This window comes from Ornithorhynchus anatinus, chromosome 8 (assembly GCF_004115215.2).
Source record: "Ornithorhynchus anatinus isolate Pmale09 chromosome 8, mOrnAna1.pri.v4, whole genome shotgun sequence".
NCBI classification, from domain to species: domain Eukaryota; kingdom Metazoa; phylum Chordata; class Mammalia; order Monotremata; family Ornithorhynchidae; genus Ornithorhynchus; species Ornithorhynchus anatinus.
In genome coordinates this window covers 66,701,492-66,729,004 of record NC_041735.1, presented here as the reverse complement: position 1 = coordinate 66,729,004, position 27,513 = coordinate 66,701,492, and the positions used below count along the sequence as shown (strand labels likewise).

At 49.3% G+C, this 27,513-nt stretch overlaps 1 protein-coding gene across 3 annotated transcripts in view; it reads right to left on the bottom strand.

The window, feature by feature from the left end:
* Positions 1–27,513, bottom strand: part of THSD7A (thrombospondin type 1 domain containing 7A) — a 260,690-nt gene that overhangs the window by 55,765 nt on the left and 177,412 nt on the right. For all 3 annotated transcript variants that reach the window (XM_029070443.2, XM_029070444.2, XM_029070445.2), the window contains 6 exons: positions 25,924–26,118; positions 17,351–17,585; positions 11,355–11,470; positions 4,457–4,589; positions 3,326–3,429; positions 243–437 (listed from right to left, as the gene is read on the bottom strand). In XM_029070443.2, the coding sequence (XP_028926276.1) occupies positions 243–437; positions 3,326–3,429; positions 4,457–4,589; positions 11,355–11,470; positions 17,351–17,585; positions 25,924–26,118 (978 nt within the window). The remainder of the gene's footprint in view (positions 1–242; positions 438–3,325; positions 3,430–4,456; positions 4,590–11,354; positions 11,471–17,350; positions 17,586–25,923; positions 26,119–27,513) is intronic.

Sequence of the window (27,513 nt, the reverse complement as noted above, 5' to 3'; positions counted from 1 at the left end):
GTCGGGATTAGACCCCGGGTCATTATTATCATCCCCATTTTGGGGAGGAGGAAACCGGGGCCGGGAGGGGTGAATGACCACACCAGGGTCTCGCAGTGGGCTGGAACCCGAACCCGGGTCCTCCCGCTCCCAGAGGGGAGCGCTCTGCCACCCCTGGGCCTCTGGCGGCCCCCACGGGGGGGGTCGGGGATGGTAGTGATGGGTGTCCCCTCCCCGGGGGGGCCCGGCCCACCGACCCTTACCGACTAGCAGGCGCTTCCGCGTCCTGACGGCGCCACAGTCTCCGTTGCAAGAGGAGAAGCGGGACCAGGGGGTGAGCTGGCAGTCGTCCTGGCAAGGGATCTGGCAGGGCTGGGTGAGCGGGGGCAGCGGGCCGGCCCGGCCCAGGCACTCGCCCACCTCCGCCGGGCCCCCGTCCTGCCGGCGGCAGCTGATGGCTGAAGGGACAGAGAGAACGTCTGCCTCAGGACCACGTACCGGGGCTGCCACGCGGCGGGATTCGGCCACTTCCTCGGGACCGGAGGCGAGAGCCGCGATGGCAGTAGCGATCACGATGCGAGTAATAATAACGATAATCAGAAATCAAACAGAAACTCCTTACCGTCAGCTTTAAAAAAGTCAATCGCCTTGCCCTCTCCTAACTCACCTCGCCGCTCTCCTACTACCAACCCAGCCCGCACACTCCGCTCCTCTGACGCCAACCTCCTCGCGGTAGCGCCGTCTCATCTATCTCGCCGTCGACCGCTCGCCCACATCCCGACTCAGGCCTGCAACGCTCTCCCTCTTCATATCTGACAGAAAATGATCTTTAAAGCCTTATCGAGGGCCCACCTCCTCCAAGAGGCCTTCCCTGACTAAACCCTCATTTCCTCTTCTCCCACTCCCTTCGGCTTCACCCTGACTTGCTCCCTTCATTCAGCACCACCCCCATCTCTCCCAGCCTCAGGAACGGCGCCTGGCACATGGTAAGCGCTTAATGAACACCACAAAAAAAATCTCCTATATAGTATAAAGCAATATTAAGCAGTTATCGTGCGCAGAGCACCCTACTATTAATGATGATAGTAATAGGTGCAGTATGTGCCAAGCGCCAGGGTGGATGCAAGGTCGCCATCATCCTCAACATTGAGAAGCAGCGTGGCTCAGTGGAAAGAGCCTGGCCTTGGGAGTCGGAGGTCATGGGTTCGAATTCCCACTCTGCCACCTGTCAGCTGTGTGACTGTGGGCGAGTCACTTCACTTCTCGGGGCCTCAGTGACCTCATCTGTAAAATGGGGATTAAGACTGCGAGCCTCACGTGGGACGACCCGATGACCCTGTATCTACCCGAGCGCTTAGAACGGTGCTCTGCACATAGTGAGCGCTTAACAAATACCAACATTATCAACGGTCATCATCACCGAGAAGCAGTGTGGCCTAGTGGAGAGAGCACCAGCCTGGAATTCAGAAGGTCATGACTTCTAATCCTGGCTCTGCAACTTATCTGCTGTGCGTGACCTCGGGCGAGTCACGTCACTTCTCCGGGCCTCAGTTTCCCTCATCCGTAAAATGGGGCTTGAGGCTGGGAGCCCCACGTGGGACAGGGACCGCGTCCAACCCGATTTGCTTGTATTCGCCCCAGCGTTTAGTACGGTGCCTGACACGGAATGAAGGGCTTAACGGATACCATTTGCCAGCAAAAGAAACACATAACCATGGGCCTTAGCACAAATGGGTGGTTATAATAAAAAGTCCCCAACTCGTCCATCATGTCACCGGGCCCGGGCGTGGAGGAAAAACGGTCATTCAAAGGCAGGAAAACTGGCTCTGAGAAACCAACTTCCTCCTATTAAAGTGAGAAAGAACAAGTGCGGGACAGGAAGCTGGTCTCCCCCCGTCCCGCTTTCAGAACCTCGGGTCCGGGGCGGTGGCGGCGGGGGGCCGGGGGAGGCGGGGACGAAGCCTGGGCCGGGCAGGCCTGCTCCACCCGGCTGGGGACGTTGGGCCGCTGCCCGCACAGGGGCCAAGAACCCGAACTGAGATGATTCGTCACCAGAGGAAGGGCACCCCGGTCACCACCGGCCCCTGGCTGGCCAGAAGTCGAATCCTGAAAGTAACAATAATAAGGGCGGTACTTGTGAGGCGCTTGCTACGTGCCAAACACTGAGCTGGGCGCCGGGGGGAGGTGCAAGATAATCAGGTCAGGCACCAGCCCCGTCCCACCTGGGGGGGGGGGGGGTCACGGTCGGAGAGGGGGGGAAAACAGGTCTTCCGTCCCCATTTTACTTTTGAGGAAACTGAGGCACAGAGCAATCATTCATTCATTCAATCCTATTTATTGAGGGTTTACTGTGTGCAGAGCACCGTGCTAAGCGGTTGGAAAGTACAGTTCGGCAACAGAGAGAGACAATCCCTTCCCAACAGTTTAGAATCCCTTCTCACAGTCTAGAAGCGGAGAGACAGACAGCGAAACAAGTAGACGGGCATCAGTAGCATCGATAGAAATAAATAGAATTACAGATGTACGCACATCATTAATAAAATAAATAGAATAATAAATACGTACATAGATACAAAAGTGCCGTGGGGTGGAGAGGGGTGGAGATCAGAGGGAGGGAGTCGGGGCGATGGGGAGGGGAGGAGGAGCAGAGGAAAAGGGAGGCTGGGTCTGGGAAGGCCTCCTGGAGGAGGTGAGCTCAAGGGACATGCCCGAGGTCCCACGGTAGATCCAGATTTAGAACCCAGGTCTCTCGATCTCACAGAAGCAGCGTGGCTCAGTGGAAAGAGCACGGGCTGGGGAGTCAGAGGTCATGGGTTCTAATCCCGACCCTGCCGCTCGTCAGCTGTGTGACTTTGGGCAAGTCACTTAACTTCTCTGAGCCTCAGTTACTTCATCTGCAAAACGGGGATTAATAATAATAATAATAATAATAATGTTGGTATTTGTTAAGCGCTTACTATGTGCAGAGCACAGTTCTAAGCGCTGGGGTAGATACGGGGTCATCGGATTGCCCCGTGTGAGGTTCACAGTTAATCCCCATTTTACAGAGGAGGTAACTGAGCACAGAGAAATTAAGTGACCTGCCCACAGTCACGCAGCTGACAAGTCCTTCTGACTCCCAGGCCTGTGCTCTTACGACGAAGCCACACTGCTTCTGTTTGCAGAGCACTGTACTAAGTACCTGGGAGAGTCCAATACAACAGTAAACAGACAAATTCCCGGCCCACATCCAGCCTACATCTAGAGGGATGTACACCCATGGGTCGGACCGCTGGCTTGAGCGGGGCGCAGGGGGAGGGGAAGGGAGGGAGAGGAGGCGAGGAGCGGCGCGCCGGGACGTCCTCACCTCTGGCCTGCAGCCCCGGTCCGCACGTCTCGTGGGCACCGGGGCTGTCCTGGCGCACGGTCCAGGGCACCAGCTGGCAACGCCGCCACTTGTGGGACTTCCACCTAGGGAGGAATCCAAAGTCGGGGATGGAGAAAAGGAAGAGAGGCGCGTCAGCAGCAGCGGCGAAGAGCCACCACACTGGATGTCAGCAGGCCCTCCATCTCATCTTTTTATTTGATTTTACGCTAAGCACTTACTATGTGCCAGGCACTATACTGAGCGCTAAGGGAAGGAATCGCTTCTACTGAGAGGGAAAAGTAAGAGAGGAGCGTCAGCAACAGCAGTACGGATCCGCTACACAGGATGTCAGCAGGACCCCCCCCCCCCCACCGGTCAACCTTCTCATCTATTTTTTTAATTCGATGGTATTTGGAAAGCGCTTGCTAAGTGCCAGACACTATACTAAGCGCAGTGGGCAGGAATAGTTTCTTGTACAGTGCTCTGCACACAGGAAACACGCCTTCCCGCCGTGAGCCCCGTGTGGGATAGGGACTGTGTTCAATCCGATTAGGTTGTATCGGTGAGCAGAAGCAGCATGGCCTAGTGGAAAAGTCACGGGCCTGGGAGTCAGAGGACCTGGGTTCTAATCCCACCACCCCCATCTGTCTGCTGAGTGACCCTGGGCGAGTCACTGAACCTGCCGGGGTTTCAGTTCCCTCAAATATAAAATGGGGATTGAGGCTGGGATCCCCACAGGGGACACGGATTGTGTCCAACCTGTTTAGCTTGTATTTACCCCAGTGATCAGAACAGTGCTTAGCATACAGTGAGCACTTCAATACCATTAAAGAAAAATAAAACCCAAAACAGAACAGTGCTTGACACACAGCACTTCACAAATATAAAAATAATGATAATGACGATAATAATGAGTACCACTGATTAACTGACTGATGTCCCACATGGGGTTCACAGTCTCAATCCCCATTTTCCAGATGAGGGAACTGAGGTCCAGAGAACTGAAGTGACTTGCCCGAGGTCACGCGGCAGACAAGTGGCGGAGCCGGGATTAGAACCCAGATCCTTCTGACTCCCAGGCCCCTGCTCTATCCATTAGGCCTCGCTGCTTCTGGATTATTAGTATGTTACCTGTATTCCTGGCAGACCGGAGGGGGCTCACAATCCTTCTCCTCAATCAAGGTGTCGGGACATTCGCGGCCCCCGTTGGCCGGAAGTTGAATGATGACCCGGGTTCGAGTTTGCTTCCTTATGGTGGTGTCTCCTGAAAACACAGCAGGGAGACAGTTGAGCAAAAACCTCCGTCTTTCTCACCCGGTGGAAGACCCAATCCCTGGCTACCAAAGGCGCAGCGGGATTAAAAACATGTGTTTCTCTTCGCTTCTCCTGGAGAGATGAAGAGACAGAGCGAGACAGAGACACAGAGAGAGAGAGAACAATAATAATAATGTTGGTATTTGTCAAGCGCTTACTATGTGCAGAGCACTGTTCTAAGCGCTGGGGGAGACACAGGGTCATCCGGTCGTCCCACGTGAGACTCACGGTTAATCCCCATTTCACAGATGAGGTAACTGAGGCACAGAGAAGTGAAGTGACTCGCCCACAGTCACACAGCTGACAAGGGGCAGAGCCGGGAGTCGAACCCATGACCGCTGACTCCCAAGCCCAGGCTCTTTCCACTGAGCCACGCTGCTTCCCCTAATGGGTATGTGGCTACTAAATGAGGCAGCAGGTTTAAAAACGTGTTTATCCTCGGTAATCCTGGAGAGAGACAAAGAGGGAGAGAGAAGGAAAAGGGAGGGAAAAAGGAGGGAGGAAGAGAGGGAGAAACAGAAACTAAGAAAAATAGAAAGTATGTGTGTAAGGCTACCAATGAGGTAGCGGGTTTAAAAATGTGTTTATCCTCAGTACTCTGAGAGACAGAGAGAATAATAATAATAATGTTGGCATTTGTTAAGCGCTCACTATGTGCAGAGCACTGTTCTAAACGCTGGGGGAGATACGGGGTCATCAGGTTGTCCCATGTGAGGCTCACAGTTTTCATCCCCATTTTACAGATGAGGTTACTGAGGCCCAGAGAAGTGAAGCGACTCGCCCACAGTCACACAGCGGACAAATGGCAGAGCCGGGAATCGAACCCATGACCTCTGACTCCCAAGGCTGGGCTCTTTCCACTGAGCCAATATGTGTGTTTGTATCTATCTATGAGACAATGGATTTATAAACAAGTATATATCTTCAGTTCTCCTGGCTAGAGAGAGAGAGAGAGAGAGAGCATTCTTTGTCTCTCTCACAGCGATCTGGTAGCCTTAAGCAGAAAATCAGTTAACAGGACAAAATATTTCATAATTAAGCTCATCCCAGAAGCTCCTCTCTTCCCACTTAGCAACCAATCAACCGTATTTATTGAGTGCTCACTGTTTGCAGAGCCCTGAACTCAGCACTTGGGAGAGTGCACTGTAGCTGACATGTTCCCTGTTCCCTGACAGTGTTTACTGTTGTACTGTACTGGCCCAAGTGCTTAGTACAGCGCTCCGCACACAGGAAGCGTACACCAAATACGGCTGACTGACTGACATGATGAGTTTACAGTCTAGAGGATGAGCTTACAGTGTCATAATAATAACAATAATCGGCTTTGCTGGAAGCAGCGTGGCTCAGTGGAAAGAGCCCGGGCTTCGGAGTCAGAGGTCGTGGGTTCCACTCCCGGCTCCGCCTCTTGTCAGCTGTGTGACTGCGGGCGAGTCACTTCACTTCTCTGTGCCTCAGTTCCCTCATCTGTAAACTGGGAGCCTCACACGGGACGACCTGATTGCCCTGTATCTCCCCCAGCGCTTAGAACAGTGCTCTGCACCTAGTAAGCGCTTAACAAATACCAACATTATTATTATGTGCCGGGCACTGTACTAAGCACAGGCTAATCAGGTTGGATAGAGTCCCTGTCCCACGTGGGGCTCACAGTCCCCTGACGCAGGGCCGCAATCTCGCAGGGCACGGTGGCACCCAGAGGTCTCTGGATGCGAAGTTTATCAAATCAGCTCTCAATATTGGAAAAAATAACCCCAAGATTTCCATTCCTTGTCGTAACCTGAAGGACAGGAGACAATATGAAGACTTGCTGAACGGGAAAGGTCAGGCTAGGGTCAATCGATATGTACATTATCGGGTAATGCTTACCGAGTTTTCTAAGACTGAACCTCAATCAATCAATCAGTGGTACTTATTGAGCACTTCCATGTGCAGAGCACTGTACTGAGAGCTTCTTCTGGACTGGGAGCCCGTTGTTGGGTAGGGATTGTCTCTATCTGTTGCTAAATTGTACTTTCCAAGAGCTTAGTACAGTGCTCTGCACACAGTAAGCGCTCAATAAATACGATTGAATGAATGGGAGGCTACAGCGAGAAGCAGCGTGGCTTAGTGGAAAGAGCCCGGGCTTGGGAGTCAGAGGTCGTGGGTTCTAATCCCACTCTGCCATTTACCAGTTGTGTGACTTTGGGAAAGTCGCTTCACTTCTCTGGGCCTGGGTTCCCTCATCTGTAAAAGGGGGATGAAGCCTGTGAGCCCTAAGTGGGACAACCTAATTACCTGTATCTACCCCAGCGCTAAGAACAGTGCTTGGCACATAGTAAGCGCTTAACAAATACCATCATTATTATTATTACAATGAGGAGAGTTGGTAGACACTATTGCTGACCTTAAAGAGCACCTGAAGTAGCGTGGTCTTTAAAGCCGTCAATCACCTCACCCCTTCCTACCTCTCCTCGCGCCAACCCAGCCCGCGAACTTCACTCCTCCACTGCCAACATACCCACTGTCCCTCCATCACGTCTATCTCACCGCCGACCTCTCGCCCACCTCCCGCCTCTGGCCTGGAACGCCCTCCCTCTTCATATCTAACAGATCACCGCCCTCTCCACTTTCAAAGTCTTATTGAATTTACACCTCCTCCAGGAAGCCTTCCCCAACTAGGCCCCCACCTCCTCTTCTCCCCTTCCGCGTTGCCCTCGCTCGTCGATTTACTGTGAACCCCATGCGGGACAGAGACCGTGTCCAATCTGACTTGCTCGTATCTACCCCAGCACTTAGTACAGTGCCTGGCACATAGTAAGAGCTTAAAAAAAAACATAAAAAAGGGTAAAGTCCCCTTTAACATCACCAAAAATTATGCAGAGCAGAGCTGTTAAGGAGCAGGGTCTCTGACTCCTTCCTTCTACTTTTCCAGTTTGCCAGTCAATCAATCAATCCATCATATTTATCGAACGCTTATATACAGAGCTCTGTAATGAGCACTTGGGAGAATATAATAAAATGTAGTTGTAGACGTCATCTCTGCCTACAAGAAACTTAGAGCCTACAGCATCCACACCTACAGTCTACAGTTTTTGTAACCTATCCTGCTATATTTCATGAAATCCCTGCATCGGACTGGATATCCCACCCATCCTCTTTTTTGTGGATTCGACCCACTGCAGTTGGAAAACTCTAGGGTCTGGACCCAAGGGCGGACAGAGAGGGAGTGTAGCCCAGTGGAAAGAGCACGGGTCTGAGAGTCAGAGGAGCTGGGTTCTAATCCCACTTCTGCCAGTTGCTTCCTGTGTGACCTTAGGCAAGTCACTTCACTTGTCTGTCCTTCAGTTTCCTCAGCTGTGCCATAGAGCTTAACAAATGTCATTATTATTATTATGTAGTATTATATTATACAGACATATTTAATCTATATCAATATCATAAGCCACACCTAGCTCAATCCAGACCCAGATCTGAGATGAGAACCCTCACGATAGGTTGGAGAAGCCTTCCAACCTCAGCGACTCAACATTTTCTCCTCTAGACTCTAAGCTCCTTGTGGGCGGGGAACATGTCTTACTAACCCTGGAGAAGCAGCGTGGCTCAGTGGAAAGAGCATGGGCTTTGGAGTCAGAGGTCATGGGTTCAAATCCTGGCTCTGCCACTTGTCAGCTGTGTGACTATGGGCAAGTCACTTAACTTCTCGGTGCCTCAGTGACCTCATCTGTAAAATGGGGATGAAGACTGTGAGCCCCACGTGGGACAACCTGATTCCCCTGTGTCCACCCCAGCGCTTAGAACGGTGCTCTGCACAAAGTAAGCGCTTAACAAATACCAACATTAACCCTGTCTCATCGTCCTCTCCCAAGCGCTTAGTACGGGGCTCTGCGCACAGTGAGCGTTCAATAAATACGATTGACTGGACTGATCGACCTCTCTTTGACGATTCTCCCAGTAGCCGATCTGAGCCGCTTTGGAGCAACGAGAGGGACCGACGGATTCGTTTTACTGGTCCGAAAAGAAATTCAGGGAGGAAACAGTTCATAATAGTCCTTGAAACTCAAATGCTTTTGCCTTGGGGAATTTTCTTTCAGTGCAGTCATCATTTTACCTGCTTTCTACAGTCTGGTTTTTATTAGAAAGGTGATTTTATTCATTCTTAACAAGGTGTGGAAGTTTCTAATTATTACTCGGAATGACTAAAAATGACTTGATATCTGTGACCTTTACAAAGCATCAGTGATCGACTGACATTTGCATATATGGGCGTTTGCTGAGCCCAACCTCAGACGTGGTGATAATTGTCAGAAATGAGTAAATTGCCCAATTATACCAGGAGCGACAAAGATACGGAATCCTGGCCCTGCCTGGACTTGAATAAAGGAGGGTTGGGACCTGTTTGACCCGAAAGGGATAAACATTTTTTAAAAGGTTAATACAGAAAGGAATTAAAAACTGTCCTGCGGCCTGAAACTTGGCTTTGATGATCTTGTTGCAAGACAATAAAAATGCTAAGTGTTTCATTCTCGGGGAGGGAGTCTAAAAGCCAAGGGAAGTGCTCTTCTAGTGGAAGATAAATTTGATCGCTGATGTTATGAGAATCGGTGCTTTGTGGAGTCGAGATTTTTAGGATATTTAAGTATTCAGTGGTATTTAGAGTAAGTATTTAGTCTACATTCAGATCTACCATTTAGAAATCATGCTTCTGATTGATCAATCGTATTTATCTAATGCTTACTGTGTGCAAAACGTTGTATTAAGTGCTTGGGAGAAGACAATATGACGAGTTATCCTGAGTCAGTCAATCATTAGAGACGAGAGCAGGAAGAAACAGTGGTGCGGTACGGGGATTGTGTCCTACTGGTGTACCTTGTTTCAGCCCCGGCGCTTAGACCGGCGCTTGACACATAGTAAGCGCTTAGCAAACCCCACAATTATTATGTACAGGAGGTCGCGATCTCTGTATCGCCAATCCTAAAAGCAACGATGAACGGTACTAAGAAACTGAGACTATAGTATCGTTATTTCCGGAAAAGGAGCAAAGGCTGTAAGCTGCTAAAGGGTAACGATACCAATAGTAATAGTAATAATGATGATGATAATAATAATCGCAGTATAGAGAAGCAGCGTGGCTCAGTGGAAAGAGCACGGGCTTTGGAGTCAGGGCTCATGAGTTCGAATCCCAGCTCTGCCACTTGTCGGCTGTGTGACTGTGGGCAAGTCACTTAACTTCTCTGTGCCTCAGTTCCCTCATCTGGAAAATGGGGATGAAGACTGTGAGCCCCACGTGGGACAACCTGATTCCCCTATGTCTACCCCAGCGCTTAGAACAGTGCTCGGCACATAGTAAGCGCTTAACAAATACCAACATTATTATTATTAGTTCAGTGCCTAATAGGCACTGAACACTTGAACGGACACGAGATAATCAGGTCCGGTCAAGTGTTTACTATGTACTGAGCACTTGAACAGACACCAGGCAATCAGGTCCGATATAGTCTCACAGTCTGGGGCTCACAGTCTAAGTAAGAGGGAGAGTAGGCACTGAACTCCCATTTTACAGAGGAGGAAACTGAGGCCCAGAGAAGTGAAGTGACGTCCCCAAGTGGCAAGTGGCAGAGTTGGACGTGGAACCGAGGTCCTGTGACTCCCAGGCCTATGCTCTTTCCAGTAGGCCAGGCTGCTGTGATGGGTATTTATATAGATTTCTAGACTCCTAGGGTAGGTGAGAAAGAGGTGAGAAAGACAATTTATGGTTATGGATTATGGCTTGTGTTCCGCTTGGGGCTCTGCGATCCTCAGTTCTCAGCTGGACCGCCATCGGGAAGATCCGGGATGACGCTCCAAGCTCCCGGACCCCTCTTTGCCCACCCGGAAGGAACGGAGGTATGTTACGCTAAGTGCGAAGCTCAGATTATGAACCACAACGCCATCGCGTCATAAAGACCGGAGAAAATGATTGCTGGCTCGATGGGTTGTCTGCAAGCTCGTTATGGGCAGGGAAACTATCTATTAACTCTGTTGTACTGGATCCTGAAGTCCTGGGTTGGGGGCGGTGGTGAATAAAGGGAGCAAATTGGGGCAAAGCAGAAGGGTGTGGGAGAAGAGGAAAGGAAGGTTTAGTGGGCAGGAAATGTGTCCGTTTATTGTTCTATTGTAGTCTCCCAAGCACTGAGTACAGTGCTCAGCACACTGTGAGTGCTCAGAAAAGACGACCGAATGAACAAAAGAACGACCGAATGAACAAAAGAACGAAGGAAGACGTGCCTTCAATAAGGTTTAGATGGGGGGAGAGAGTCACTGCCTGTCGGTTATGAGGACGGAGGGCGTTCCAATCACAGACACGTCCCTAACTGCTGTGGAAGGAATGCTGAGAAGCAGCATGGCATAGTGGAAAGAGCCCGGGCTTGGGAGTCAGAGGTGGTGGGTTCTAATCCCGGCTTCGCCACCGATCAGCTGTGTGACTCTGGGCAAGTCACCTGACTTCTCTGTGCCTCAGTGACCTCATCTGTAAAAGGGGATTAAGACGGTGAGCCCCAGTTGGGACAACCTGATTACCTTGTATTTTCCCCAGCGCTTAGAACAGTGCTCGGCACATAGTAAGTGCTGAACAGATGCCATTATTATTATTATTATTGTTAAGAGACCCCGGGCCTTTTTTTTTTGGGTGGAAAAAGAGAGGGGCATGGGAGTGTGGAATGGAAAGTCTGCAGGCACTTGTAAGGGAATCCAGCAAACCTACTTTCTTGACACGAGACAGGGCACGGAGACCATTGGCTATAGGGAGTCACGATACAGTCTTTTCGGCAGGGAAGCAGGCAAGGCCTCACTGTTTCTGGGCGAAGACTTTCCGGACATCTGGGGAAGAAAGGAAACACGTTAGCCCGGAGAACCGGCCAGTGCAATACTGCAAACCGAGACCACGATCCTAAAGGAGGAGAGGCAGTGTGGCCTGATGGAAAGAGCGCGGAACGGACGGATTCAGAGGGTGAGCCCCAAGCAGGACAGGGACTGCGTCCCACTTGATTTGCTTGTATCCACCCCAGAGCTCAGTACAGTGTCCGGCACCTAGTAAGCGCTTAACAAATGCCACAGTTATTATTATTGCCTGCCGTCTCCCCCTTTAGACGATAAACTCCTCATGGGCAGGGATCATGCCTACCAAATCTGTTCTTTTAGTACTCTCCCAAGCGCTTAGTACGGCACTCTGCAGATAGTAAGTGTTCAATCAATACCATCGATTGACTGTGACCTTGGGCAGTCACTAAATTTCTCTGTGCCTCATTTTCCTCATTTCATTTAAAAACCTGTTCTCCCTCTTCTTCGATTGTGGGAGAGATAATGAGGGAGAAATTGGGTCCGATTTGATTCTCTTGTACCTACTCTTAAGACTTCATATAGGACTTGACAGATACCGTCAAGATGTCTCTGTTTTGTGAGGTTTTTTTTTAATGGTTTTTGTTACTATGCGCCGGTTCACTGTACTGAACGCTGGGGTGGATACCAATCAATCAGTCAATCAATGGGATTTACTGAATGGTTACTGTGTGTAGAGCACTGTACTAAGAGTTTGGGAGAGTACAACACAACACTTTAACAGACACATTCCCTGCCCACAGTGAGCAAGCTAATCAGGTTAAACACATTCCATGTCCTCCATGGGGTCCACAGTCTTAATTCCCATTTTACAGACGTTCTTTCTCCTACACCGTACTGCTTACATTTTCCATGACTTTTGCAATCTTCACGGCAAAAGTCTTCCTGATTCTGACCACCGTCACCCGTTACTTCCAGAGCAGTAAGCGGCATAGCCTGGTGGATAGAGAGCACTGGCCTGGTTGCGGGGGACATGGGTTCTAATTATGACTCTGCCACTTGTCTGCTGTGTGGCCTTAGGCAAGTCGCCTCAGTTTCCTCAACTGCAAAATGGGGATTCAATTCCTGTTCTGCCTCCCACTTGGATTATAAACTCCGCCTCAGTCAGGGACTGTATCCGGCCTGATTAACTTCTATCTGCCCAGGATTTAGAACAGTGCTTGACACATAACTGGTTCTAATCCTGACTCCGCCACTTATCATCTGTGTGACTTTGGGCAAGTCACTTAACTTATCTGGGCCTCAGTGACCTCATCTGTAAAATGGGGATTAAGACTGTGAGCCCCACGCGGGACAGCCTGATTACCTTGTGTCTACCCCAGCGCTCAGAACAGTGCTTGGCACATAGTAAGCACTTAACAAATAGCAATATTATTATTATAATAAGCCCCTAACGAGCATCATAATAAACCAACGACTCCAGGAAACAAAAAGATATTATGGTTGGGCCAGGATAGCTATGGTAACATTTAAATTTACTTTAATATCAACTCCTCTCCATTTGTTATCCAATTTTGAATCTACTAGTTTTTCGCCGTGCATCCTTGAACACTATATATCTTCTCATCTCAGTTGAAGCCCAGCACAAGTGCTTCATATTTTGTTACGCTCTCAGCTATGTGTTAACTGTGAAGTTATGCATTCTATATCCACCAAACTTCAATTGATTTTTTTTTTTCTCCTCTGTGAATTCATAACTCCCTTGTAAAACACATTCATCATATTCTCTTCTCTAAGTAACATGTCTGTGGTATTGGTAACTACATAAAAACCCCATATCCGGTCTTTGCTCGGCATGAAGAAACTACAGTCACCTCTTTCATCCAGTATTGTTAAAAAGCGGGTTTTTAAAACCCCAGGGAAAGGAACATAAACCAAAAGGAGCTCAGAAGGATGGGAAATAGGAAGCCCAGGTATCTGTTGTTAGCTAAGGGCCAAAGAGATGTAGAAATTGAGAAACAGAGACCGCCGACGTCTGTTTAAGACCTCGGATTCCTCCGCCGTCTACCAGAAAACAACCCTCGGGAGAGAAATGGAAGAAAAATCTCGCTAGAAAAGCAACGTGGCGTAGTGAAAAAAGCCCGGGCTTGGGAGTCAGAGGTCGTGGATTCTAATCCTGGCTCGGCCACTTGTCAGCTGTGTGACTCTGGGCAAGTGATTTCACTTCTCTGTGCCTCAGATTCCTCAGCTGTAAAACGGGGATTAAGAGTGTGAGCCCCACGTGGGACAACCCGATCACCTTGTATCCCCCCACCCCAGTCTGATTACCTTGCATCTACCCTGGCCCTTAGAACAGTGTTTTGCAAATATTAAGTACTTAACAAATGCCATTATTATTATTACCAGGAAACCACCCTCTCGAGAGAGGTGAGCCAGTAAATCTCAGTGCAAATCCCTGAGAATTTTCCTCTGTAAATTAGTTAAAGCTTGCCTTTCCCGCTAGAGCGTCAGCTCCTTGAGAATAGGGGTCCTATCTCCTTAACTCCTGTGTGTTCTCCCAAGTGTCCGGTATGGTGTTCTGCATTTAGAAATTCCTCAGTGAATATTACTGATTGAAGATAGGTGGGATTAGACTGTAGTTAATCTTGCCCCAGTAGACTGTAAGGGCAAAGGTCAGGCCTCTGGCTTCTCTTAGGCTCTCTCAAGTGAGTACAATAGCAATTTTCCTCCTCGGTAATACCATCGACAGATCGATCGATTGGAAAGTTCAGAATTGGGTGAATGAAGGCGTTCTGGTCCCCAAGATGCTATTCCTGTCTCAGACGATTTTGAAGACGGAGAATCGTGTCAACTTTAAGCTCGTTTTGGGCAGGAAGTGTGTCTGTGAGTGCTATTGAACTGGACTCTCCCAAGCACTTAAGATAGTGCTCTGCACAGAGTAAATGCTCAAATATACTATTAATTGATTGATAGAGTGTCAGGGAGTAGATCACATTCTCTTCCAGGAACTCTGCGCGCATTTATAGGGTGACATAATGAGCCTCCAAGTATTTCAGCCACAACCCATCTACTTTCAAACCGTAGGTCTGAATTAAAAAATGATTGACGACAATGTCCCTCAATAAACTCGAGAACTTGAATTTAACTGCCCAGATTATATCCAATAAAGCTAATTCAGACTTCCTTTAGAGAGGAGATTGGTTTAATCACCACACTTTGCCCTTTATTCAGTTTGCCTTTTAGCATCTGGGCTTTGCAGTGGGGAATTGATTTTCATCCCATATCTTACTCAAGGTCAAAGTAACCAGAAACGATAGGAGGTGCGGTCTGATCCTTGGAGGGTAGATAAGTCCAATAATATTGATTTGACCCCGGCTCGGTAATCTGTTTTAGTAAGGAAAGCTTTAAGCAGGGATCTTATTTACACTCTGTGTCAAATGTGTGGTTTTGAAAACGGTTCTGGGAATTAAACCTGGGCTTTGAAAAAGGGAACGCTGATGTTTTCCTCTGAATTCCCAAACAAATATTGGGACTGTTGGGAACTCCAAGTCCTTTGGCTGGAATTTTTAGGGCAGAAACAACCCATTCGGCTTCAATATGTAGACGCAACGGAGGCAGAGGTCTGGGAGCGAGGAGCTCCCAATTATAGTCCCCGTTTTCCCACGGGTCTGCTGTTTGGTCTCGGGTTAGTCACTTAACCTGCCTGGGCCTCCGTTTCCTTCTAAAAGGGCAAGGAGAACAGGACTGAATGCCCATTTTACAGCAGATTCGATCCTGTTCTCCCTTCCCCTTAGGTTGTGGGCAGGAAATATGTTGTTTATTGCTCTATTTTACTCTCCCAATTACTATATACATGGTAAGCGCTCAATAAATATGATTGAATGAATTAATGAATTGTGAACTTCAAGTTGGACAGGGGCAGTGTCCGACCTGATGATCTGGTAATGATCCTAGCTCTTAGCACAGTGCTTTGCACATAGTTCGCTCTGGACAAATACCACCATTATCGTCACGCTGCGGGATGGGACAAGCATCGGATCGTTTCGGCTTTCTGGGAGAAAAAAGTCGGGGACTGAGGGGAAAAGTCAGGGCTGCCCAATCAATCGATCAATGGTATTTTCTGAGTGTTCACTCTTTGCAGAGCACCGTACTAAGCACTTGGGAGGGTACAATAGAGTAGACACCCATCCCTGCCCAAGAAGCTGTTTAGCCTCGTGGAAAGAGCTGGGGCCTGGGAGTCAGAGCACCTGAGTTCTAATCCTGGCTGTGTGACTTGTCTGCTGTGTGACCTTGGACAGGTCACTTCACTTCTCTGTGCTGCAGTTCCTTCCTCTTCAAAATGAGGATTCGATCCCTGTTCTCCCTCCTACTTAGACTGTGAGCCCCATGAGTGACCCTGATTATCTTGTATCTACCCCAACGCTTAGCACAATGCTTGTAACACGGTAAGCACTGAGCAAATATCACAATTATTATAATAATAATTATATACTTGCTCTAGGGCTTACTCGTGGCTCGGTGGAAAGAGCCCGGGCTTGGGAGTCAGAGGTCATGAGTTCGAATCCCGGCTTTGCCCCCGTCAGCTGTGTGACTGTGGGCAAGTCACTTAACTTCTCTGTGCCTCAGTTACCTCATCTGTAAAATGGGGATTAAGACTGTGAGCCTCACGTGGGACAACCTGATGACCCTGTATCTACCCCAGCGCTTAGAACAGTGCTCTGTACATAGTAAGCGCTTAACAAATACCAACATTATTATTATTATTACTCTGTACCAAGCACTGCGCTAAGTGCTGGGGCAGATACAAGTTAATCAGATCGGACACATTCCCTGTCCCTCATTCATTCAATCATATTTAATGAGCGCCTAAGGTGTGCAGAGCACTGTATTAAGCACTTGGGAGAGGACAATACAACAATAAGAGCTCACGGTCCTAATCCCCCTTATTCAGATGAAGCAAGCGAGTACCGGAGAAGTGAAGTAATGATAACCATAATGATGGTGGAATTTGTTAAGCGCTTACTAGGTGCCAGGCACTGTACTAAGCGTTGGGGTGGATACAAGCAAATCGGGTTGGACACAGTCCCTGTCCGGCTCAGGGCTCACAGTTTTCATCCCCATTGTACAGATGAGGTAACTGAGGCACAGAGAAGTGAAGTGACTTGCCCAAGGACACACAACAGACGAGGGGCGGAGCCGGGATTGGAACCCAGGTCCTTCCGACTTCCAGGCCCGTGCTCTCGCCATTAGGCCACACTACTTCGGGGGGAGACAGACATGAAAATAAATTAGAGCTAGGGAGAGTGGAAGAGTTTAAAGCTATGGACTATAATCTCGCGGGGTCGGGGTGAGGATTAAAATCCTTAATAGTCACAAAATTATGTGTACAGGTTCCAGGCCTAAACAGGAAGATCATAGTAATAATCACTGCGGTATTTGTCAAGCGCTTACTACGTGCCGGGCACTGTAGTTTGTGTTGGGGTGGATACAAGCAAATCAGGTCCCGCACGAGACGCACGGTCTCGGTCTCCTTTTTCCAGATGAGGGAACCGAGGCCCAGAGAAGTGAAGCGACTTGCCCAAGGCCACCCGGCGGCCGAGCGGCCGAGCGGGGATCAGAACTCGGGTCCTTCTGACTCCCAGGCCCGGGCTCTCTCCACTAGGCCACACTGCTTCACGTGGAGACGGACGGGAAAATAAATTACAGCTAGGGAAAGTGGTGGCGTATAAGACTACGCACCCAAGCCCCGTGGGGTCGGGGTGAAGCGGCTTGCCCAAGGCCACCCGGCGGCCGAGCGGCCGAGCGGGGATCAGAACTCGGGTCCTTCCGACTCCCGGGCCCGTGGTCTCTCCACTAGGCCGTACCCGGCCCTGACCCGGGCGACCGGGCGGGCGGGAGCCACCCCGTGCCCTCCGTCCTTACTTTTTGGGTCCGACCTGTCCCACGTTGACCCTCACACAGATGACCTTCCTGGTCTGCATGCCCACGGAGCAGGCGGCGTGGCGGTGCCAGCGGGCGGACGAGTTGAAGGCGGCCACGGAGGAGTCCTCGACGCACTGGCCCCAGGGGCTGGCCTGCCAGTGGTAGACGGTGCAGGCGTGCTCGTTGCAGCTGCGGCTCTCCTGCAGGGCGCTGCCGTTGGGGCACCGGGCACCTCCTGCGCAGGGCGACCGGAAAACCCGCTCACCGCCCCGTCCCGCCTCGTCTCCTTCGCCCCCGCGCTGGGCTGGAAGCGCCTTCCCGGCGGGGGACGTGACCGGGTAGCGTCGGATCGGACTCTCCCGGAGCGGCGGCCGAACGGGAGGGAGTCGAGGCGGGGCGACGCTCGAGTTGACCGCGCGGAAGGCGGCGTTGGTCAACCGCTTCCGGATTTTGACCGAGAAAACTCCGCGAGTCCGCTACCGGAACGATGGCCGATGGAGAGCGGGGCGTCCCGGCAGCGACGGCGTCGCCGTGAGTCGGATACGACTCGACGGCACGAGACGAGCGCTCGGTACAGTGCGCTGCGGCTCAGTGAGCTCTCAATAAATACTACTGATGCAATGACCGCCTGTCTCTTATACTGTTCATTCATTCAATAGCATTTACTGAGCGCTTACCATGTGCAGAGCACTGTACCGAGCGCTTGGAATGGACAAGTCGGCAACAGATAGAGACGGTCCCTGCCCTTCGACGGGCTTACGGTCTAATCTACTGGCCTCTCCCGAGCGCTTAGCAGAGTGCTCTGCATAAGGTAAGCACTCAGTAAATACGATCGACTGAATGACTGACTTGCTGTTCTATTGTTCTGTTGGCCTCTCCCAAGCACTTAGTACAGTGCTCTGCACACAGTAAGCGCTCAGTAAATATGATTGACTGAATGACTGACTGTTTTATTGTTCCGTTGTACTCTCTAAGCGCCTAGTACAGTGACCGGCACACAGTAAGCACTCGATAAATGCGATTGACTGAATGACTGTTATATTGTTGTACTGTCCTCTCCCGAGTGCTCAGTACAGTGCCCTGCACACAGTAAGCTCTCGATAAATGCGAGTGACTGAACGGCACTGTTATATTGTTGTACTCTCCTCTCCCGAGTGCTCAGTACAGTGCCCTGCACACAGTAAGCGCTCGATAAATGCGAGTGACTGAACGACTCTGTTATATTGTTGTACTGTCCTCTCCCGAGTGCTCAGTACAGCGCCCTGCACACAGTAAGCGCTCGATAAATACGATTTACCGAATGACTGTTATATTGTTGTACTCTCCTCTCCCGAGTGCTCAGTACAGCGCCCTGCACACAGTAAGCGCTCGATAAATACGATTTACCGAATGACGGTTATATTGTTGTACTCTCCTCTCCCGAGTGCTCAGTACAGCGCCCTGCACACAGTAAGCGCTCGATATATACGATTTACCGAATGACTGTTATACTGTTGTACTCTCCTCTCCCGAGTGCTCAGTACAGCGCCCTGCACACGGTAAGCGCTCGATAAATACGGTTTACCGAATGACTGTTGTACTGTCCTCTCCCAAGTGCTTAGTACAGTGCCCCGCACACAGTAAGCACTCAATAAATGTGATTGACTGAATGACTGACCGTTATATTGTTGTACTGTCCTCTCCCAAGTGCTCAGTACAGTGCCCCGCCCACAGTAAGCACCCGATACATACGATTGATTGAATGACTGTTATATTATTCTACTATCCTCTCCAAGTGCTTCGTACAGTGCCCTGCACCCAGTTAAGTGCTCAATAAATATGATTCGCTGAATGACTCACCGTTATATTGTCGTATCGTCTCCTCCCAAGCACTTAGCACAGTGTCCTGCGCACAGTAAGCACTCAATAAATACGAGCGACTGAATGACTGTCATATTTTCCTCTTGTACTCTCCAAGTGCTTAGTAGTAATAATGATGGTATTTGTTAAGCGCTTACTCTGTGCCAAGCACTCTTCGAAGCGCTAGGGTAGAGAGAAGATAATCAGGTTGTCCCACGTGGGGCTCACAGTCCTAATCCCCATTTTACAGATGAGGTAAGTGAGGCACAGAGAAGTGAAATGACTTGCCCAAAGTCACACAGCTGACACGTGGTGGAGCCAGGATTAGAACCCACGATCTCTGACTCCCAAGCCTGTGCTCTTTCCACTAAGCCACTCCCTGCACACAGTAAGCGCTCGATAATACGATTGAATGATCCACGGTTGTATAGGTGGATTGTACTCCCCCAAGCACTTAGTACAGTGCCTTGCCCACAGTAAGCGCTCAATAAATACGATCGACTGAGTGACGGATGGTTATGTTGTTGTACTGTAATAATGTTGGTATTTGTTAAGCGCTTACTATGTGCAGGGCACTGTTCTAAGCGCTGGGGTAGATACAGGGTCATCAGGTTGTCCCACGGGAGGCTCACAGTCAATCCCCATTTTACAGATGAGGTCACTGAGGCCCAGAGAAGTCAAGTGACTCGCCCACAGTCACACAGCTGCCAAGTGGCAGAGCCGGGATTCGAACTCATGACCTCTGACTCCCAAGCCCGGGCTCTTTCCACCGAGCCACGCTGCTTGCGAGCCCCACGTGGGACAACCTGATTACTTTTAATTTACCCCAGCGCTTAGAACAGGGCGTGGCACATAGTGAGTGCTTAACCGATGCCCTCATCATTATTGTTATTATTATTATTACTCCCAGATCTCCAGGAAAACAACAGGGCAAATCTAACTGCTTAATGGGGCCGCCAGAGGCCCCGAATCATCAGCGTTTTGGACTGTGCCAATATCTTACAGAGAAAAGCAAGAAGAGTAGTTCCCGAATCTCATCTTACTCCTAGAATTCCTCATCGACTAATCAATCAACAAGCGACTGGGGATGAGGTACTGTGCTAAGCGTTTGGGAGAGTTCAGTGGTAACAAGGTACATGTTCCCTACCCTCCAGGAGGCTACGATTTAACGGGAAGCAACATGGTCTAGTGGAAAGGTCTCGGGGCTGGGAGTCAGAAGACCTGGATTCTAATCCCGGTTTTACCGTGTGACAGATTAGTGACCTTGGTCAAGTCACTTCCGTGCCTCAGTTTCCTCCGATGTTAAAAGGGGTTTCAATACCCATTCTCCCTCCTACGTAGACTGTGAGGCCCCTCTAGACAAGGGTCTGTGCCCAACATGATGAATATATATCTACTCCAGTGTCTATTATTATTATCATCACTATGGTATTTAAGTGCTTATTGTGCGCCAAGCACCGTTCTGAGCGCTGGGGTACGTACAAGGTAATCATGTTGCCCCCCGTGGGGCTCACAGTCTCAATCCCCATTTTACAGATGAGGGAACTGAGGCACGGAGAAGTTAAGTGACTTGCCCACGATCACACAACAGACAAGTGGCGCAGCCGGGATTTTAGATCCCACGGCCTCTGACTCCCAAGCCCGGGCTCTTTCCACTGAGCCACGCCGCTTCTCATAAACTAAAATAGCGCCTGACAAATAATAAGTGCTTAGCAAATATATAATAATTACCGTTATCACTACTACTACTACTACTAATAATAACGGGGGAGGTAGAATCTATGCAAATATTTTCATCTCAGGGCAATTTCCAAGAGGAAATAGGACCGGAGAGATCAGAGATATTTTTAGCGCTCAATTCTTTGTATAGCCAACGATACGCTTAATTAAATGAAATATCATTCCGCTCCCCCCACCCTTTTTGGGGGGATGCAAAGCCATCACGGATGTATGTTTCAAAAACCTTCCGTGACCTTTCAATGGGAAGCGCCCCCGTCTATTGAAATAATGCTTGCCATGTTTTTCTGGAGGTGAAGAGTCACTCATTACTAGTGATTCAGCAACCGTCTGCGGCATATAATGGATCTGACGGGAAACCGCCTGACACAGATCTAATTTTAATGAAGCTCCAGGAAGTGACAGGAACTGATACAGTCTGGAGACGGAATCACTCCGGGCAAAGGGCGAGCCTTTCAGATCCGCTCTCAACAGCGGAGGGGCGTTCTTTATTTTTCTATCAGGGGCGTCCTCGGCATTCGTGAGAATTCCCGAGGCACAAGGTCGACGTTCAGATAAGGGAGTGATATTTCCAAGCTCTATAACGTTGCCGAACCTATTTTCAGGTTTCCGCCCCCCAAACCATTTCTATATCTGAGAACGTGTCACCCTCCTCTTCGTATCTGCACTGTTCCGTGAATGTTTTGTTTTTTTTTTTTTTTTTGAGAAATCAGTGGATAAATCATAAAGTCATCTCCTCGATGGTTGTGAAATCTACCTACCTTCCAAAAGACGGTTCCCACTGGGGCAACGTCAGAGATTGCTGAAAACACACGGCTTTTATCCGTGACTTCTACATGGCTCTCTCTAGGAGAACTCACTGAGGATGGCAGAGTGTTAAGAAAGAGGAAGGTCGTTGTCTCGATTAAATTTAAATGACATGCACCTGTTCTATTAAATTCAAATAGCAGGCACTGCTCTCCAGGGTTGTCTGTGGTTTCAGGAGGCAGAACCGGAGCTACTCAATGGCTTGTCTTGTGTGTTCTTAATTTAGAGAATGATGACGTTAAGCCCCAATCAACCGATCGATCGGCGGTGTTTATTGAGCACCTACTATTGGCAGAGTACTGGACTGAGCGCCTGGGAGGGGATAATGCAACCGATTAGCGGACACGGCCCCTGCCCGCAGAGAATTTACAGTCCAGAGGGGGCTTGACACGGTATTTCAGGGTAACGCAGAACCTGTATGAAGAATTGGAGACTACGCTGCAGAAACAGTGATTTAGGGCCTATTATTTCCCCTTAACGTTCAGCTGTTAAAGCAGACTGAACCAGTGTGTTAGTTATTTTTTTGTGGGCAGGGAAATGGTCTACCAACCGGGTTGCATTGTACCCCTCTCAAGTGCTTAAGATTGTGCTCTGCATGCTGTAAGCATTCAGGAAATTCATTCATTCAATCCTACTTATTGAGCGCTCACTCTGTGCAGAGCACTGTACTCAGCGCTTGGGAAAGTACCGTGCAGCAATAAACGTTGATATTCTTGATTCTATTGATTGCTATTGTTACTATTATTGCTATCACTGCTATTGTTCTTGTCCGTCCGGCTCCCCCGATTAGACCGTAAGCCCGTCAAAGGGCAGGGACCGTCTCTATCTGTTACCGATTTGTCCATTCCAAGCGCTGAGTACAGTGCTCTGCACATAGTAAGCACTCCATAAATACTACTGAATGAATGAATTCCCTGTCCACAACGAGCTTTCAATCTAGAGGATGCCATTGATTGATTGTTAAACAGCACTTCACTACACCTTTCTTAGACGAATACAAGTTCTATCTTTTTTTTTTTTAGGTTTTTTTTAGGATTCTTAGTCTCTTTTTTTGTTTTTTTAAATGGTCTTTGTTAAATGCTTACTATGCGCCAGGAACTGAACTAGGCACAGGGGTAGATACCGATTAATTCGGTTGGACGCTATCCATGTCCCACAGGGGGCTCACAGTCTTGATTCCCATTTTAGACAAGGGAACTGAGGCACAGAGAAGTGAAATGACTTTCCCGAGGCCACATGGCAGACATGTGTCGGAGCTGGGATTAGAACCCAGGTCCTTCTGAGTCCCAGGCTGGTACCCTAATAATAATAATAATAATAATGTTGGTATTTGTTAAGCCCTTACTTTATGTGCAGAGCACTGTTCTAAGTGCCGGGGTAGACACAGGGGAATCAGGTTGTCCCCCGTGGGGCTCACAGTCTTAATCCCCATTTTACAGATGAGGTAACTGAGGCCCAGAGAAGTGAAGTGACTCGCCCACAGTCACACAGCTGACAAGTGGCAGAGCCGGGAGTCGAACCCATGACCTCTGATTCCAAAGCCCGTGCTCTTTCCACTGAGCCACGCTGCTTCTCTATGCTGCTTCTCTACGCTGCTTCCCTATCCACTAAGCCACGTTGATATTTTTGAACTGTAGATTTTCCCAGTCTTTACATATTTAGTGCGGCTCTTCCTCAGCGCCTCTCCGTTTATAATCAATTATTAATTCTACTAAATATTTGATGTGGGTCTCTGATTAGAGTGGAAACTCCCTAAGGACAGGGAACATGTCTGGGGCTCCTGCTGTTACGTGGCCTAGAAAAAGCACGGATTTAGGAATCAGAAAAAATGGATTCTAATCCCAGCTCTGCCTGGTGTGTGATCTTGGGCAAATCACTTGACTTTTCCGTGCCTCAGTTTCCTCATTTGTAAAATGAGGATTCAATATCAGTTCTCCCTCCTATTTAGACTGAGTGTGGGACAGGGACTGTATCCCCCCGTGATGATCTTGGGTCTGTTCCAGCACTTAGAGTTCTTGGCACATATTAAGTGCTTAACAGACATAACAATAATAATTATTATTACCGATAAAATGGGAGAAGGCCGCATACACACACTGCAACGTACTGAACGCCTGCCCGTCTGCTTGCCTTCGGTGCCCCGACCAGAGAACGACAGGCAGAGAATGCGAGTGATGTCAAGCAAGCCAATAACCCTATCATCAACTCCTCCCCATCGTTTCTCCATCCTCAAATGTCAGGATCGAAGCTCGTCCGTCAATTCCCGTAGGAGACCCTTCATTCAATCGTATTTATTGAGCGCTTGCTGTGTGCAGAACACTGTACTGAGCACTCGATCACCAAGGCCTGTGCTCTAAGTGTCTGAGGAGCCTTTAGTCACATTTGAGGACACCCAGGTGATCAGAGGTTGTCCACAAATCAAGTTTTGGCTTTCGTTTCTGTAGGTTTTTCAGATGAGGGGGCGTTTCCTCAATTTAAGGCCGGGTCCTTTAGAACTACATTTGGTCCACGTCACCATCTAGAAGCGGTGTGGCCTGGTGGATAGAGCCCGTACCTGGGAGTCAGAAGGTTCCAGGTTCTAATCCCAGCTCTGCCGCTTGTCTGCTGGGTGACCTAGGGCAAGTCACTTCACTTCTCTGTGCCTCGGTTACCTCGTTCGTCCTCTGTGTGGGACAGGGACTGTGATGAACTTCTACCTACTCCAGCCCCTGGAATGGTACCCAGCACATAGTAAGTGGTTCACCAATACCATAAAAAAACTAGCACTATATCATTATTAATAATGAGAATAGTAACTACATCAAGTGATCACTGAAATAAAGAGCCTTTCAAAACCACTCAGAAACCCAGATTTGTCCACTTAGATAAATTAGAAAAAAAAAAAAAACGAATGAAAGAGACAGATCCCTTCAGTAAAGGATTTTAGAGAAGCAGTGTGGCCTAGTGGATAGACCACGGACCTGGAAGTCAGAGGGACCTGCGTTCTAATTCCGGCTCCGCCACTCGTCTGCTGTCAATCAGTCAGTCAATCGTATTTACTGAATGCTTACTGTGTGCAGCGCGCTGTACTAGGTGCTTGGGAGAAGACAATATATCCGAGTTGACAAGTTCTCTAAAGCAAGTGGAGACTCAATCTTTCATCCAGTCGTATTTAGCACTTATTGTGTGCAGAGCACCGTATTAAGCGCTTGGAAGAGAACACTAGAACAATAAACAGACACATTCCCTGCCCACAACGAGCTTGTTGAGCGCTTACGGTGCGCACAGAACTGTACTAAGCACTTGGGAGAGGACCCTATAACAATATGATAGACACAGTCCCTTCCCCAATGAGCCTTCAATCTAGAAACCCAGATTTCTCTCACTCAGATAAAAGAGGAAAAAAAATGAATGAAAGAGACAGGCCATTGCTCATTCATTCAATCATATTTATTAAGCACTTACTGTGTGCATAACACTGTACTAAGCACTTGGGAGAGGACCATATAGCAATATAATAGTCATATTCCCTTCGACATTGAGCCTACAGTCTAGAAACCCAGATTTCTCTCACTCAGATAAAAGAGGGAAAAAAAAATGAATGAAAGAGACAGGCCATTGCTCATTCATTCAATCATATTCATTAAGCGCTTACTGTGCACATAACACTGTACTAAGCACTTGGGAGAGGACCATATAGCAATATAATAGACATATTCCCTTCCTACGATGAGCCTACAGTCTAGAAACCCAGATTTCTCTCACTCAGATAAAAGAGAGAAAAAAATGAATGAAAGAGACAGGCCATTGCTCATTCATTCATTCATTCATTCATTCAATTATATTCATTAAGCGCTTACTGTGTGCAGAGCACTGTACTAAGCACTTGGGAGAGGACAATATAACAATAAACAGTGACATTCCCTGCCCACAACAGCCTCACAGTCTCGAGGGGGGGAGACGGACAGGGATACGAATAAATCAAATCACACATATATACATACGTGGTGTCTTCGAAAGGTAGGAAGACTCAGTGACCCAAGGGGGAAAGGGAAGGGGAAGAGAAGGAGGAAGAGCAAGAGGATGAAAAGGGAGAGGAAGAAGAAGGCCGGCAGCGGTTAGGTTTATCCTCCCCAACTCTCTGACCGAAATTGAGGGCAGGCTGGGTCAGAGGGCTCTGAGCCCAGGCCCCGTGGCCTGTGGCCCCTTACCTTCGTCGCCGGGATAGGCCAGGATGGAGCGCGCTCGCATCTGCCTGCCTTCGGTGGTCTTTCCGGAGCAGGTGTGGGAGCAGGAGGACCACTGGGACCACGCGCTCAGGACGCAATCCTTGGGGCAGGGCGTGTCGCAGACCACGGGCGTCGGGTAGATGGCGTCGCGGCACAGTTGCCTGTCCACCTCCTCTCCTGAGAGACACGGGGCCAGAAGCCATCCGTCACCAGAGAATCATTCATTCAATAGTATTTATTGAGCGCTTACTATGTGCAGAGCCCTGTACTAAGCGCTTGGAATGGACAAATCGGCAACAGATGGAGACGGTCCCTGCCCTTTGACGGGCTCACGGTCTAATCGGGGGAGACGGACGGACGAGGACGATGGCGATAAATAGAATCGAGGGGAAGAACGTCTCATTAAAACAATAGCAAATACATAGAATGAGGGTGATGTACATCTCATTAACAAAATAAATGGGGTATTGAAGATATATACAGTCGAGCGGACGAGTACGGTGCTGAGGGGATGGGACGGGAGAGGGGGTGCAGAGGGAAAGGGGGGCTCGAGCTCCGTGGGCCGCGGGGGCCCAGATCGGGAGGGAGAGACCGTCCGGTGTCCTTCGTTCATCATAAGGATGGCATTTGTTAAGCGCTTACTATGTGCCAGGCACTGTACTGAGCACTGGGGCGGGTACGAGCAAATTGGGTTGGACGCAGTCCCTGTCTCACATGGGGCTCGCCGTCTCCATCCCTATTTTACAGGTTAGAGGGAACCGAGGTCCAGGGAAGTGAAGTGACTTGCCTAGGGACCCACGGCAGAAAAGTGGAGGAGCTGGAATTAGAACCCGCGACCTTCTCACTCCCAGGCTCGTGTTCTACGCCATGCTGCTTCTTCGTTCTGGCACGAACGTAACCCGCCTGACCGTGTTTAGGGTGACGGGCTCCGGCGGAGGACCCCGACCGAGGAGAGCGTCTCCTCCACAACCCCAGACCCCGATCCGGGTTCTATCTGGACTTTCCAGGGAAGGGCCCGGTTTCTCTGGGCTTCGGCAGAGCCAACCAAGCCATTTCCCTTCCAGTTTTAGCCCTACCAGCTTATCGGCATGGCCTAGTGGAAAAAGCACCGGCCTGGGAGTCAGAGGTCCTGGGTTCTAATCCCGGCTCTGCCACGTGTCTGCTGGGAGACCTCGGGCAAGTCGCTTTACTTCTCGGGGCCTCAGTCACCTCATCTGCAAAACAGGGTATAAAATGCGAGCCCCACGTGGGTCAGGGAACGCGTCCAACCTGATTAGATTGTATCCACCCTAGTGCTTAGTATAGTGCCTACCACATAATAAACGCTTAACAAATACCATTAAAAAAAAAAAAAACCTAAGCATTCGGTTTCTCTCACATGTATCGTATTAGTGGAAAGAGCACGGGCTTGGGAGTCAGAGGCCGTGGGGTCTAATCCCAGCTCCGCCACTTGTCTGCTGGGTGACCTTGGGCAGATTACTTCACTTCTCTGTGCCTCAGTTAACTCATCTGTAAAAATGGGGATTAAAAAAAATGTGAGCCCCACGTGGGACAATCTGATTACCCTGTAAA